Source organism: Aulostomus chinensis, chromosome 2 (assembly GCF_037954235.1).
Source record: "Aulostomus chinensis isolate RoL2024-O1b breed Wild chromosome 2, RoL_Achi_v1.0, whole genome shotgun sequence".
Taxonomy (NCBI): domain Eukaryota; kingdom Metazoa; phylum Chordata; class Actinopteri; order Syngnathiformes; family Aulostomidae; genus Aulostomus; species Aulostomus chinensis.
In genome coordinates this window covers 14,161,052-14,176,271 of record NC_141321.1, presented here as the reverse complement: position 1 = coordinate 14,176,271, position 15,220 = coordinate 14,161,052, and the positions used below count along the sequence as shown (strand labels likewise).

The window sequence follows — 15,220 nt, the reverse complement described above, 5'->3', positions numbered from 1 at the left end:
GTGATATGATTTGGGTGAATACACGGAGTGTAGTTTGAAAGCAGCCAGAAAAAAGATTCCAACATGAAAAGTTCAACTTGAATTTGGGTATTTTAATGGTTTTTATTATAATAATTTAATATCAGAGGGTACAGTTAGTTCTGCATTGCTTTTGTAACAATTACAGCAGTGTCTCTCTGCTGTAATGAACTAGACGGTTCATGTGTTAAACAGCAGTTTAATCTGAAGCAGGAACATATGACAAGGTGGGGAAACTATACTGTCCTGTTAGTAAATGAAACTGTTGTGAATGCTTTCCTACCACATAGCTGACAGTCAGTAGTCCATTTTGGTCAATGGTTTGGTTTTTTTCAGGTAAAAATGTCAAACGTTTTTAGCATCCTGAATCTTAAACATAAAGATTTACTGAATTTTGGTTATTGCCATTCAATAGGAAATTAAGAGTCTTGAGTTTTGGGCTGTTAGATAGAACTCAAGAGCAATCACAACACACGGGCTCCAGGAAACTGTGATTTCAAGACATTTTGGGCGGCATGGCTCAGGGGTAGAGTGGCCGTCTAGCAACCAAAGGGTCGCTGGTTCGATCCTCGGCCCAGTGACCATGTCGAAGTGTCCTTGAGCAAGATACTGAACCCATTATCGCTCCTGATGAGTAGGTTGGTGCCTTGCATGGCAGCCTCCACCATCAGTGTGTGTGTGAATGGGTGACTGAGATGACACTGTTAAGCGCTTTGAGTGCCGCTAAGGTAGAAAAGCGATATATAAAATTGAGTCCATTTACCATTTTCTAGACACATCAGGACACTTTCTAAATAGGACAGGTTTAGATCTAGATTCAAGATTCAAGAGTTTTATTGTCATATGCACAGCAAAACAGGTAGTTCTACTGCGCAATGAAATTTTTATTCTGTTCATCTCCCTAAAAAAAAGACGACACCCATCCATCCATCCATTGTCTTCCGCTTATTCCTACATTAAGGGTCACGGGGGGGGGGGGGGGGGGGGCTGGAGCCTTTCCCAGCTGCCTTCAGGTGAGAGGCAGGGTTCACCCTGGACAGGTCACCAGTCCATCTCAGGACCAACACATAGAGACAGACAACCATTCACACTCACAGTCACACCTACAGTCAATTTAGAGTATCAATCAGCCTCGTCCCCTCTTGATGTCTTTGGACTGTGGGAGGAAGCTGGAGTACCAGAGAGAACCCACACAGGAACAGGGAGAACATGGAGACTCCACACAGAAAGATCCCGTGCCCGAGCCCGGAACCTTCTTGCTGTGAGGTGACAGTGCTGACCACTGCACCACCGTGCAGCCCAAAAAGACGACACATTAAAATAAATAAGAACAGGAGAACGGGCAGCTATCTGCCTCGATCGGCTGGGCTTAGAGCGTGATCGTATACACCAGTCCTACCATCTGATGTGAAGTTTAGTGTAAACATTTGAATGTCTGACATAGAACTTGCTCATCCTGTTCTCCGTACCCCAGGCCCTGGTTGGTTCACCATGCTCTAACAGACTGGCTTTGTTCCTTCTCTGGCCAGCAGGGGGAGCAGAGCTCAACAGACAGAGCAAGACTGCCTGAGATCCTGACCCAGCTGCTGAGGGAGTTCCTCTCATCAACCTGAATAAATAACACATCTTTGAACTAGAATGTTCAGCAAACCAGTGACATTACTTTACTTCAGATTGGATGTCATTCAATATTTGCCTGGTTACAGTGGTACACACTAGGACTGGACTGTAAAAGTGCTGAACTACAAGTTGGAGAAACACACAAATGGTTGTTTGGCTGTTTATTAAAATATCAAACAGCTGACTTCAAAGTAAATATTACATAAAATGAAAATGTCAAGATTACTTTTACAGTAAAAGCAAGCCCCCCCCCCAAAAAAAGTTGAAATGACATATTACATTTCTTACTAACACAAATTATTTTCAATAATGTAAAATGAAAAGTTAGTTCATGATTGCTTGACATAATTAACTTCATTCATTAAAATGAGTAAATTAAAGTCAGTTTTGATATATTTCATGTGTCCATTGATTTTCTATTTGCTTTGTTTCTGTGGTGTTTTGTTTGTAGTCATTTTGTGTCTCTCTATGAGACAAGATTACATATTTAACATTTATATCAAGTGTAGAAGGGAAATAATCATGGAAATGAGCTGTGACTATAGAGCATGTGAATGATTTTAGGTGAGGAGTGAATCAAACAAAAGCTATACAATATTCAAAACATATTTCAAATATACAAACATTAAAGAATATAGGTTTTAGTTGTAAATTTAACTAAATTGTCAGAAACAGTCTTATCTACTTGTAAAGCATTTGATCCTGTTGTTCAGCACAAATATTAGCCATTTAGTTGGATATTAACGTGTATGCAGAGAAACAGATTTAACATAATCATCCTGCGCATCTGTCATCATACTCAATACCTTCCCCAGGTTGGACTTCACGATTGTAGAGACACAGGTTTTAACCAAACCACTCTTCCAAAAAAATTCTCCAGCCGTTCTCTGTCACCCTCATTCCGTCCTGCACCCATCTCACTCTTACAACGCATCAAGTGGGCATCGTCACGCTTTCTGTCTAAGGAAACCACAGCAAACAGCAGCTTTTGTCACTGCTGTGTTCAGTGTTTCACAGTGATGCTTTCTCAGTGTTGGATCACACAGAAGAAATCCAACAACCCTAAACGATCACAGGCATTTCTGAGAAGAAATGTGCACGTTAACTCAAATGTATTTAAATGAGATGCCCACCTGAGGTGCTGCAGGTGCAACAGATAGTATCTCGCAGCCAAAGACTGATGTCAGTTTCAACCTCACACAAAAGACTACAATAACAACAGTTGCCACTGCTGCGCCCAGGACACTGAAGCCCAGTGGGAGGAAGGGAGAGCGAGCTGCAGGGACAAGAAGAAGCAAATCAAAAGTCTGTCTCATTAAAACTAAAAGAAATCAGCGGAAACAAGTGAAGACGAGTGGCTTTTGGCTTATTGGGCCAACGAGACAGTGACAAAGCTTGAGGGTTGAGAGACGGATTCCAGTTTACAGGTGAAACGTTTGGATAGATCTTCCACAGACACATTTTTGAAGACCAGTGATGCTGTCATCTCTTTATTTTCTGTGTGTTGTTCCCTGGAGAAAAAAGAAGGCACTGTTAACCATGAGGGTATGTTGAATTGATTTGATAGATCTAAATTGATGACTTAGCACATCCAGCAATTACCATGTATTGTTGCAGTAAAGCGGTGAGCTGTTGTTCCTTCCCACAAACGAGTCCCCGATTAACCAGAACAGCTCATCATAGTCTGAATATATCACAGCTTTACATTCGATCACCTTCATTGAGCCTAAAAAAAAGGTTAAAACAAGTTTTAATAGTAAGATATTAAGTCATAGCACCGTGTGTGTAATGACATCAAAGCTCACCCAAATCTACATGAAAAACATAATTTGCATATGGTGAAATGATCTCTGATATCCCTGGTTTTTCTGTGCCAAAAAAAGAGAGAATAAATGATATAAATCTCGCAAAACAGTATAATATTAACATCTGCAAGATTAAATGTTATTTCCTACCATAGGGTTGGACTTCCAGGTCCACTGTAAAGCTCATGTTATATATTTGACCGTGATACAGGTAAGACCTGGTGCAGGTGTACAGGCCACCATCTTTCTCTTCCACCTTTGGGAAGGAGAGTCTATCTTCCAGTAATGATTCACCCTCCTACAAGATGGAAAATTATGTTAACAAAAAAACAGATTCTGTCCAAAATATCAGTCAAACAATAAAACTATTTTTAAAAATTGCTGGAATATCCTCTGCGTATAAACACCTTGTGCCACACAATGCCGTTGCTGGTAAAATTCAGGGTATCTGTGTCAGGGGTATTGGCATCTGGGCAGGTCAACGTGCAGGATTCCTGTGCAGAACATATCATGGGGTACTGGATCCTCTCCTCACACTCTCTGGACAGGTTTGTATAAACAGTCACGCTGAACCACGATGGCCTCCTGCTCCTCCTGTCACGTCGAAAGGATAATATAAAGGTTTAATCAAAGATTTCAATAATGCATGGGAAATTTGAAAGGACCAGTCTAACTTTTTGTGAAATACACATAGTTTTCATTCTCCCCAGAACCTGATCAGAAAATAGATACCTCTTTCTTCTCTGAGGGTGCAGTCGGGACTTGAAACCGATTAACTGCCATTTACTTAGTTAGATAGCACAGTGAATGGCAGTGGATGGGAAGTGTTAGCATAGCTCCATCAAAAGTTATCTAATATACTCTTCTCCAAAATGATGCATTGATTGAACTAGGCGTGTTTGCTATTAAAGAATTTCAAATAAGGAGAAAATAGAATTTTCAATTATCAATAATCAACTACATATTCAGAACTACTTTCCAGACAGGGTGTAGTGATTTCACACAGCATCTCAAAAAGGCATGTGGAATGTGCATGTGGAAGCAGGAAAGGGTTCATTAGAAAAGGTTGATAACCAGGTCTTAAATTCACACTTAGAATTGTGAAATATGAAATATGAAATATGAACTATGAACGACAGCTTTGTGTTGTTACTCATCATGGTAGCTTCCAGTCCAATTGATTTTCAAATGAATAAATTAAACTTGTTACCTAAGAGTCAAGCTATTTATGTTTGCAAATCAGAATCAGAATACTTTATTCATCCCCAAGAGAAATTCTGTACTTTACCTGGGAGAGCATGAGTAATTCCCCTCATGGTTTGCAGAAGCTCTGAGGAGAACGAGGCTCCTGTCATGAAGCAGCAGCACCGCCTGACTCTGCTCAGCTACTGACATGTTGCTCAGATCCATCTCCTGGGGGGTGCAACTCTTCCAGGTCACTTTGCCTCTGCAATTAGGGCACTGCAGCACCACCATCTCACCTGCCTTGACATATATCTCCTGGTTCATTTGTGGGCACACACCTGTTGATTATTGTAACAAAACTTAATTATCTTGTGTATAAGATGGCTTGTTCATCTGAGGAGAAGCATGAGTGCTGTCAATCAATCAGAGAAGTTCATCACTTGCAAGAACCGCAAGTCACAGTTTTATGACACAGACAGACAGACAGACAGACAGACAGACAGACACACACACACACACACACACACACACACACACAAAAACCCAGCGGTGACTGAGGTTACATGTTTGTTCATCCCTTTCTGAAACCACTGACACATAATATTTTGACCTCTCCTCAGTTCTGTGGGAATTTTTTTTAGCAATTCCAATTAAACCAATTTGTCAAATTCGTGAGAATATTACACAATTTGAGACGTGCAACAACATGTCCTGCATTCCACCAGTGACTGAATAGGTTTATTTCTAGGAAACCAATACTTGACTTGAGCACAAGTCAAAAACAAACATGTGACATGAGGTGGACATTCTACCTGTACAGATCTATGTTAACTTTTGTATTGTACTGCATATATAAAGTATATAATGTGACAGCAGCAGTTTGCTGCTGGTACAAAATATTCCATTGATATCACCACAAGTGAGAGGCTTCAGTTACATGAAACACACACAGTGACACTGCAAATAAATGTAGAGGAGTAAAAACTAAAATTTCCCACAGGAAAATAATCAAGTTGAGATTAAAAGGGAAATTACATTTACATGAGTTCCACCTGAAAATAAGATTTTTTTTAATTTTTTTATCATCATGATCATTCAAGATTTTTGATTTTTTTGAGCCTAAAAATCTTTGTCTATAACACAGACATTCATCAAGACACATTTTGAGTAAAAAACACTCAGGAGAAAATAATTTAAATAATTCTTCTTCTTCTTCTTCTTCTTCTTCTTCTTCTTCTTCTTTCTATTAATAATAATAATAATAATAATAATTATTATTATTATTATTATTATCTATAATGATGATGATGGTGGTGATGATGATGATGATGATGATTATTATGATGATGATGATGATGATGATTATTATTATTATTATTATTGATACTACTACTACTGCAAAAAACAAAAACTACATTTCCCCCCGTCTTGGCCCTACTTTGACATATTTGCTGATAATTCTTGCGACCAAACTACCGCGTTCTCTCACCTGTCAATAACAGAAGAGGTGAAATCAGAAGGACCAGACACATTTGCGCCCACATTCTCACACTTCCTTCTCGATCAGTTCTTCTCGGGGACATCAAGTGAATGACACCGACCTCTCTGCGTCAAACCAAGACTGAAGCCTGTTATTAAGCACTGAAACTGAAAGAAGCGACAAGGTGGTGCCTCCCTGAAATAGCAGCTTGGATTTCAACTTGGCCAATTACGTTACGTTTGTAGGCGTAAATGTTCACGCTGTCTTACTCATCTCTACATTTACCAGATTGGCCTTTCGTGCTTTTTTTTTTTAATATACTGGGGGTTTTTGTTTTCTTTTTGTAATATAACAAATTTTTATGTATAAAGAGGAGGCACGCTTTAAATATATTGAAATTATAAGGCATCTTTGAGTAAACTCCGAGTATCAATGGAGTGTTTCATTTTCGGTAATCAACATATGGTTACCGTAATCTCTCTGCGTCTAACTAACTCTGACATGTTGCTCTTTGGTCCCGGAGCAGTGAGCTTTTGTGCGCTGGGAACGCGCCGGGTGCGCGCCGCGCGTGGTTTTATTGCTAAGGGCAACCGCTGCTCTACAGCTGCAGGCGACACATTACAGGATTTAGAAACACAGACAACTTTCCTAAGGAACGATTTTCTGGTTTTCCCAGGGATGACTGACCTGCTGCGGGGGGTGTCAGAGGCGGAAAAACGGACATTACCAACTCTTTCCCAGCTGTCAGACAACGGTAGGAAAAAAAGCACATTTTATTTGCCAGTGACTCTGAGGTGAACTGTTGGATCAACTGCGTTTAAACTGTGTGCATACAGTTTTCATGAGGGTGCACACTGTGTTTTTACAGATATTGACAGTATTTGGACTGACGTGTCCGCCTACATTGAACGTCAGATGAAGCTGCAGAAGGTATAAGGTTCTATCTATCTATCTATCTATCTATCTATCTATCTATCTATCTATCTATCTATCTATCTTTTGATTAATTGCATCACCCATAGGGGGTCAACCTGACAGGACTGGGCACCTTCAGCTTCTCTCAACAGAAGTTGGATTTGGGGACAAAGTTCACCATGATTCAAAGGCCCATATTCCTCCTGGCAGGAAAACTCATCCAGTCTCTGGGGCTCAAACAGGCCAGGCCCCTGGCTGCAGGTGGGTCTAATACACATACATACAATCAGATATTTTTGCTGGAATCAAGGACTGTTTTTTGTTGTTGTTGTTGATTATCAGAAACCCCACAGTTATATAAAATACACTTACATTTGGTGTTGACATATTGAATGTGGAGCTTAATTAGTTTGTAATTAGTCTGCTGTTTCTGGTCCATGAACACAGGAACAATAGAGTTTTGTTTTGTGAGTGTGTGTGTGTGTGTGTGTGTGTGTGTGTGTGTGTGTGTGTGTGTGTGTGTGTGTGTGTGTGTGTGCGCGCGCACGCTTGCGTGTCCCTGACAGCAACTCAACTACCAGTAGTACAACTGAATTTCGCAGCGGTGTCACTGGAGACTCCTTTCAGCCGCGAGCTGGTGGAGGGCTGCGTTCGAGAAACTCTCCTGCTCCTCGTCAGAGCTTTGGCATCGGAACAAAACGTCTTCCTCAGCTTGAAGGGAATTGGAGTTTTGTCCTTTAAGAACAACAAGGTGGCTCACCTGCTCATGTTTCATGTGCGGTGAACTGTGACCTCTGGCCTTCCACTGATCTAATCTCATCTTTAAAGGTGCGGATGAAGTTCAACAGAGACTTTATCAATGCCATGGATGGAAGTGGTAGGCTGCTTTTAGCCTTCAGTAGTGTGAGTAATTATTTTATTAATTATTATATGAATTTGTTTGCATGACACATGTATATGTATATGTCGTCTGTACTTTTGCCCCCTCAGAGACCTGGAAGCAGTGCCTCTTTAATGTCTGGCTCACGGCTTCAAGGGCCACAAACTGCCAACCTCATCACCCTGCCAACTGTCTGCTCTCCTCAGACAGACAACAAAGGCAGCCGCTCCATGTCACCAGCTCCAGACCAGAGGAATGCACAGGGTGACACAGCTTTTTGCACAAAGCTGACAAATTCCATTTGACAGCTTTTTAATGAATAATGAATTATTGAATCGAATCCAAGACCTTTGAAATTCCCAATCAAATCTGTTTTATTACAGCTGTTTGGCCTCCATTATCATTTTTAAATTCTCATTCTTGAATTTGAAGTAATAGTGGAGGATATAAAGTCATTGCTTTCAAATCTGTTTTCCATTTCCAGCAAAATACAGAAGAATCTTTCCTTATAATTCAGACACCATTCACAAACATTTTGATTTGAGATTAAAAAAAAAAAAAACACACACTGCAATTCTTCCATTCAGTGCTCATTCATGGAAGTGCCAAACCGGAAGATTTCCAGACAGATGATGCTGTGGACAGAGCAGCAGTTCTGTTTTTTGTTTCTAGTCGATTATCATGAAGTGGCTCTTTCTGCATTCTGAAATCACAAAGAGATGCAGGAGTGAATTTATGTCTCTGTGAGCCAAAGTCACATATTTGTAAATAAAACAAAAAGAAGAAAAGTTTCAGTCTAAGTTTATGTAAAAGTGTTTTTTGTGTCTGCAGAAGTTCCCCAACAGCGAGAATCTAAACCCCTCCAGACACTGCAACCTGGAAAACCAACCATCAGTGCCTCTGAAGAACTGAATCCAACCCCTCCGATGGGGGACACACACGAGTACTACACACACAAAGACATGGACAGTCAAGCACACACACACACACACACACACACACACACACACACACACACACACACACACACACACTATAAAGTGGGTCAGTTTGCAGTGCACAGAGCTGTTGTTGTAGAAAGATGAGTGATGCAGCTCAGAGGTGGTCCTATAGTGTTACTGCGCCGAGGCAGCGTCCAGCTCCATGAATGATGCAAAACTACCTCTTGGACGGATTCTTCTTCTGTCACCACCCCCCCCGCCATCACCGCTGTGTTGCGTCAAAAGCAGTTTACTGATCTTGTGCATGAGGAGCAGATACAATAATGACATGGTTCATGAAGGAAGGCTCACCATGCTATAGTGTCTGTCTTTTTTATGCAGTCGTTGGTCAGTCCTTCTCAGCAGAGTGTGTTATCATGGAGATAAACAGGATGTACAAGGACATCATGCAGCTGTCGGGCACTCTTTTCTCGTACAGCTCATTTGACGATTTCGCTTTTCGTCTATCTGGATCACAATGTTCATGTTCATGTCACGCTGACTTACAAAGTCGAGGTATCTTTTAAACCATAGAGTGCCAAACTGACATTTAGCAGGTTTGCACTGACACAAGATTATAACCAAGCATGTGGCTGGTAACTAAGTCACAAGGCGTAGTAGCACAAGAATTCTTACCACACCTGCATCACATTCGCTCATGCTGCCCGTCAACAGGCTTCCAATTGCTGACCAATCAGAGGACAGTTGGCTCTCTTAATAAATCCCTTTACTCACCCTAACATACAGCATATCCTTCATATGTCATAGCAAAGAATGTGTTGCTGCACCCGAGCCCAATGCTGCCATGCCACCAGCAGAGGTCAATCCCAGACAGGCTAGCTGCCCAGACCACGCCCGTGCTGGACAGGTGAGTGCTATGCACACGAGCCAATGTGATTTTGTAAAATTTGGAAAGGTTCCTAATATTCAATGTGGTTTCATTTCATACTGTTGAGTTGATAGATACCAGATGTTATTCATGGAGAAATTAATGAAAATGGAAAATTGCAAATGAGTCGATTTAATGGCCGGCATGGCTCGTAGGTAGAGTGGCCGTCTGGTAACTGAAGAGTTACTGGGTCCATCCTAACTTCCCCCGCTGGAGTGTCCTTGAGCAAGATACTGAACCCCTAATTGCTCCAATATCAGCCGGGATTAACTCCTGCCCTCCACCCACGCCCCCACCCCCCACAACCCTTTATGGATAAGCGGAAAAGAAAATGGATGGATGGATGGATGGATGGATGGGGTTGATTTGAAGCAGGAGTCCAAGAACAGAGGATGTTCTTGTTTGTACAGATTAGAAAACCTCTGAGTCAATTTGTGATTTTGGGCTTCTTGAATACCATTTGACTGTATTTGATTATCATGTTTTTAGTGGAGCCCAGATCTCTGTTAAGGGGATCCCAAAAGTAAATAAAGCACAAAAATGAATTAAGTTCATATTCAAAAGATGGAGGGAAAAAATTGTGACCAGCATGTAATTTTGTTTTACTCTAGGAGTTGTGCTACCTGTGTATGCAGCGCGCCCGAAGAAACATCCCGGTGTACCTGAGGGAGCAGCAGCAGGCAGAGGAGAAAACTCAGGAGAAACTCTTACTACTGAAAGCACAGCAGAGAGATCAGTTTTACATGTTGGAAGAACAGGTGTGTGCGTGTGTGTGTGTGTGTGTGTGAGAGAGAGAGAGAGAGAGAGAGAGAGAGAGAGAGAGAGAGAGAGAGAGAGTGTGTGAGACTTTTTCTGCTATACTCTAATCTAACATTATAAGGACACCTACAGTCCACTATGAAGTTGACAAAAAGAATCAGAAAACAGAAATGAGACACAACTTGAGCCCATTACTTTGCATTTATCAAACGAAATTAAAAACACAATTAGAACTTGTAAATACACAATGAGAGGAAAAGTGGTTCCAGACTGGTTGGACCAGAGAACTGTAAAAATTATTCTTTTCAAAAAAGTGTGTCTTTTGTCTGTTATGGTTGAAGAGAAAGGAATCTAACACATCATTGGTCTGGCAGGCAAAGCTGAATGAGCATCGTGAGCGTGCGAAGCAGGTCACTGCATTCAACCTGCAAATGTCGGCGAAGAAAGAGAAACGCAGCTGTGCTGTGAGCAGTGTGAGTACAAGCTGGACGCCTTAAACCTGACATGCATCTGTTTTAGATACAACTAGATTTGGCTTTTTCTCCGGGCTGCCTGTGTTTAGACTTCATTCATCTTCCCGGCTCGGCCCGTCACTCCTGCCAGAAAAATAAAGCAGCATCGTTACATGAATGAGCTTCAGCGCCAGATAGCGAGCAGGCAGCGACAGGAGGCTCGGGAGCAGCAGAACCGTCTCCTCATGGAGCATGGAGACCAGGTCCAGCTGGTGCAGGAGTGAGTGCAGTTCCTCTGGTATGTAAGCTAACTAAACTAATGTCTTCATTATAGCAGCCATCTGTTGTTAATTTGTGTGTTGTAGGTTAGCTGTGGAGAAGGAGAAGCAGCTCCAGGAGAAAGAGGAGAAAAGAAAGCACTACAAGACGGCTCTGGACACTCAGGCAAGAAGACCCTAACAAAATGTAGTATTTTTAGGATAATATTATAAGTAAAAAACATGTCGTATGGTGGTCTTCAATGATAATGTGTATAAATTGCTTCTCATCTTTAGTAAAAACCAAAATCAACATGATGTCATCCAGCTTTGAAGAATGAGATCTGCAACCCTCAACTAACCTTACTATTTTTTATTGAATATGCACCAGTTAAGGGCATGTGCCACTGAAAAAACACCAAAAGCTTGATTTTGAACTTGCACATTTAAGATATTTAATAAAATGTTACAGTTGCTAATTTGTATGTACTGTGAAGGTAAGTGGGCTAGAGGGCAGGTGGGGAGCGCATACATGACGGATATTTGACGGCATCAGATCCGGATCTGTTCCAAAATCGAATCAGGTAATGTTCACCTTACCTTCTTGGTGGAGTAACACGTAACATGTATGACATAACAGCTGGTCAGCTGGTCCTCCATCCGCCTCACGCCTCAGCACCGTGGCCATGAGGGCTTCCAGGATCCTGAACTCCCTGCACCCACATGTTCAACAGTTCAACATTACCACATTGAAATCCCACCTCAACCTGATCCAGTAACCCTCAAATTACTCGATGGCCACTCTCCTGGGTGTTTCATTTCAATGACCTCCTTGACTTACTATTGTTGGGAGGACAGGTGACGGCCTCTTGAGTTTCTTTTCATTTATGTTTTCACAGTGACGTAGTAATGACCACTTCTAAATATTTGATACTTATTGTTTTTGTCAAAGGTACTTCAACCTTCATGCTATTGGTCATGTCAAGCAAGATACTGAGACGCACGCAAATTGCTCCTGATATATAGGCTGACCACTTGAACGGAGCCCCCACCATCAGTCAGTGCGCGCGCGCGCGCGCGTGTGTGTGTGTGTGTATGAATTAGGCAATACTGTAGAGCTTTGAGTCCATAGATAAGCTCTATATAAAAATGAGTCTGTTTACTACAGCTGGTGTTACAACCTAGAGGGCGCTATTTTAAATAATTAAAGAACATTTTCAAAGAACAGACTGACAGCATGGTGAAGTCTGATGACTTGGTGTCATTGAATCGTTCCTCCTAGGTGGAGCTGAAGAAGGGCACAGGTGTTCCAGAGAGCCAGCCTGACAGCTTCAGGTTCAGCCGCTGTGAAACACCAGCGGGCAACGCTGAGAGCCGAGAGAGGGCACAGAAGGTCATCTCTGTTTGTTATTGCTGCCATCAACTATCACATCAGTCTGGCTTTTCCCTCATGGTCTCACACATATGGCCGACTTGGAGCATTGCAATGAGGCAGTGATTTATAAACAATTAAAAAACAATTAAAATACAATAGTAGACCAATACAATAGCCTCTACATCTTACTTTATGTGTGAATACTTATGCTGATTTGAGCTTTCTATGGACTAGCAGCTCTTTCAGGTCAATGTCGGTGCTGCTGCTCAGAGGAGGATGGAAGAACTGCACAGCCGCCAAGCACAGCTGGAGCGAGAGAGGGAGATGCTCAAACACAACCAAATGGAGTGAGTGCCTGGAGCTGAGGTCAGGGAAGAGGAATAAGGAGAGGAGGAGGAAATAAAAGCGTTCTAAATTTGTTTTTTCTGTGGAGAACATAGTAGTTTCTTTGTGCTTTCCAGATTAACACTGGGCCGTATTAATCACTTCGAGAAGAAGCAGGACATCTTAAAGACACTAGAGAAAGATTGGAACCGCAGCGTGCAGCTCAAACACCAACACGAGGAAGAGGAGAGGCGCTACAGGAGGTGTGCTGATCTCGCATCATCACCCAGGCAGTCACATGAAGTCACAAGTTTCATTTCCTCACTTCCTCTAAAAAATGTGCACACGCACTCGAAAAAGCTGCAATTTAAAGGATCTAATGGAAGTGGGGCAACATGAGGTAGTCATCCCTAGTGAGGGTCACCATCAATAGATTTGGGTCAGCGCGTCATATGTACAGGGAGCAGCAGCAATGGTAGCTCAGAACAGCTGCGGTGAGTCAACATACAGTATAATACCCACCTTACAAAAAGCCAAAAAACAATATCCATTTACAAGTATGCTGTACTTGTAATATTTTCACCGCTTCAGTTTCACCATCAGACAACTCCTCCCTATGGTTGAAAACTGTAAAGCAGTGTAAACTAAATGGATAGATTTTTCTTGGGTGGGTGATTGTTTTGTGGCGAGAATAAGTTTTTCTTCTGATCCCCGTACAATGCTGAGCATTAAAACCTGCATCGCAATGCTTCTCTGCACAGAAGATACTCTGACCCGCATCTATTGAAGGTTTAACCTTTACTATGGATGTGTCTCATACAGGCCCACTACCAAAATATCAGATATATCCCTTTCAATTTCTAAACATTCATTGTCATTCATTGTCTTTCATTGTCATTATCCTGTCTCCCTGTTGTCAGGTCTGCCGGTCAGCTCCTGGTAGATAAGCTAGCACAGTACAAGCGATGCTATCGGTGTAGGAGAAGGACCTCCAACTGTGGAGAGACCAACATCTGGAAAGACTCCTGTTACATTTCTGGTTCACAGTTCATGATGTGATGATCCCCATAGCTCCCTGCCGCACTTGAACATTAATATCTCAAGACCACAGCCCTTCAAACACATCATGTGACAAGCGTTAATGATTATAATAATAAGCATTAGCAAAGCAAATGGATCTCATGGTTTTTAAGTATGTGTTACTCTTCAGTTGCTCTATATACTCTTTAAAGTTTGTGTTCTTGTTTTAATTTCCTGCACATCATGCTTGTTTTTGTTTCTGCATCACATCATTGTGTGTTACAAAAGTCAGCCACAATATTTTCTCTTATTGATGATGTCTTTCATTCAGCTTCAAGCTTTTTTTGTTGTTGTTTTTGCAAACCTAGTCAAACATGCACAGGAGCTCCAGGTGATGATGACACTCGAGTCACAGACATGTGCTGCTGTGCTTATGGCCTTATTGGCCAAATTCAGTGGGAAGTGAAGGTGTGAAGATGAGAGGGAAGACTAGAACTTGCAAGAAGGTTTGTATATAAGTTCGGGCGTAAAAGTGAACTGTAGTCAGCTCATTTAAAATCCAGAAACGCCATTATCCTCTTACAATCTTGTAAAGCAAAAGAGAGTTGATTATAATATACTGATAGACTTAATCATCAGTTTGTTTTTTCTTACATGGTCCTGATTGACTTAAGTCTCAACAATGCACAGAGTTCTGCAATGGTCTATTCTTGGGCCTCTGTTATTTTATTAGAGCTTGCTCCCATTAACCATATTTTATTCTTATTCTGTCTCACGTGGGTGGGGTGAGTGGGGCCTTTCACTTTGTGCTCTTTAACATACTTTAAATTCTTTGGAAGTGTACTCCAGAAATGAAAAGGTCTTGCCCTCTGTAATGATTATAATATACTATAAAGTGGAATAAGCTGGTCATTTATACTTACATATTCTACATATTACATACTTACATATTCTTTGAAAATTCCTGGATTTTGTACGCACAGAGTAATGCTCAAGGATGTAAAGGGTCTATCCATGGTGTTTTGAAGGGTCATTACCCCACCGTTAACCCAACAACTGATGAACAAATACATATGCAGACGTTACTTTCAGAGATAAAAAGGCAACATGGCATCACCAGGGCCCCACACAGCTCTGTGATTACTGTGTCAATAAGTGTTGAGAGTTAAATGATGAAAATGAGAAAACTGAGCAAAACAAAACAAGATAAGGGTGAAAGAAAATATGTGGCTTCCAAGTGGGAGTGTGATGAGGCAGTGGG

At 41.5% G+C, this 15,220-nt stretch overlaps 2 protein-coding genes across 3 annotated transcripts; one reads left to right on the top strand and one right to left on the bottom strand.

The window, feature by feature from the left end:
• Positions 1-1,870: 1,870 nt before the first annotated feature.
• LOC147269159 (interleukin-1 receptor type 2-like) lies at positions 1,871-6,253 on the bottom strand. The gene is made up of 7 exons (XM_086180338.1): positions 6,118-6,253; positions 4,732-4,966; positions 3,851-4,037; positions 3,594-3,741; positions 3,444-3,506; positions 3,241-3,364; positions 1,871-3,149 (listed from the first exon to the last, which is right to left on the bottom strand). The coding sequence occupies exons 1-7, from the start codon at positions 6,209-6,211 to the stop codon at positions 3,005-3,007; spliced, it is 996 nt and encodes a 331-aa protein (XP_086036464.1). The 5' UTR covers positions 6,212-6,253; the 3' UTR covers positions 1,871-3,004.
• Positions 6,254-6,387: 134 nt separating this feature from the next.
• On the top strand, positions 6,388-14,892 carry LOC147269158 (coiled-coil domain-containing protein 81-like). Of its 2 annotated transcripts, none has more exons than XM_086194138.1 (16): positions 6,388-6,862; positions 6,977-7,038; positions 7,131-7,284; positions 7,626-7,774; positions 7,852-7,926; positions 8,014-8,167; positions 8,735-8,846; positions 9,652-9,751; positions 10,384-10,530; positions 10,906-11,004; positions 11,094-11,263; positions 11,349-11,427; positions 12,523-12,633; positions 12,853-12,962; positions 13,077-13,202; positions 13,860-14,892. In XM_086194138.1, exons 1-16 carry the CDS (start codon positions 6,541-6,543, stop codon positions 13,996-13,998), a joined length of 2,109 nt encoding a protein of 702 aa, XP_086050264.1. In that variant the 5' UTR covers positions 6,388-6,540; the 3' UTR covers positions 13,999-14,892. The 2 variants fall into 2 exon arrangements, with proteins under 2 accessions (XP_086050264.1, XP_086050255.1); XM_086194129.1 differs by having other exon boundaries at positions 7,590-7,774.
• Positions 14,893-15,220: the final 328 nt, after the last annotated feature.

Bases quoted from the DNA above. Each gene is read 5' to 3' on its own strand.
- LOC147269159 (XM_086180338.1), bottom strand. From the start codon at position 6,211: ATGTCCCCGAGAAGAACTGATCGAGAAGGAAGTGTGAGAATGTGGGCG. The intron at 4,967-6,117 runs GTGAGAGAACGC...AATAATCAACAG, and splicing joins ACCTCTTCTGTTATTGACAG to GTGTGTGCCCACAAATGAAC. The intron at 4,038-4,731 runs GTAAAGTACAGA...TCGACGTGACAG, and splicing joins AATTACTCATGCTCTCCCAG to GAGGAGCAGGAGGCCATCGT.
- LOC147269158 (XM_086194129.1), top strand. From the start codon at position 6,541: ATGGAGTGTTTCATTTTCGGTAATCAACATATGGTTACCGTAATCTCT. The intron at 7,927-8,013 runs GTGAGTAATTAT...TTGCCCCCTCAG, and splicing joins TGCTTTTAGCCTTCAGTAGT to AGACCTGGAAGCAGTGCCTC. The intron at 11,428-12,522 runs GCAAGAAGACCC...CGTTCCTCCTAG, and splicing joins AGACGGCTCTGGACACTCAG to GTGGAGCTGAAGAAGGGCAC.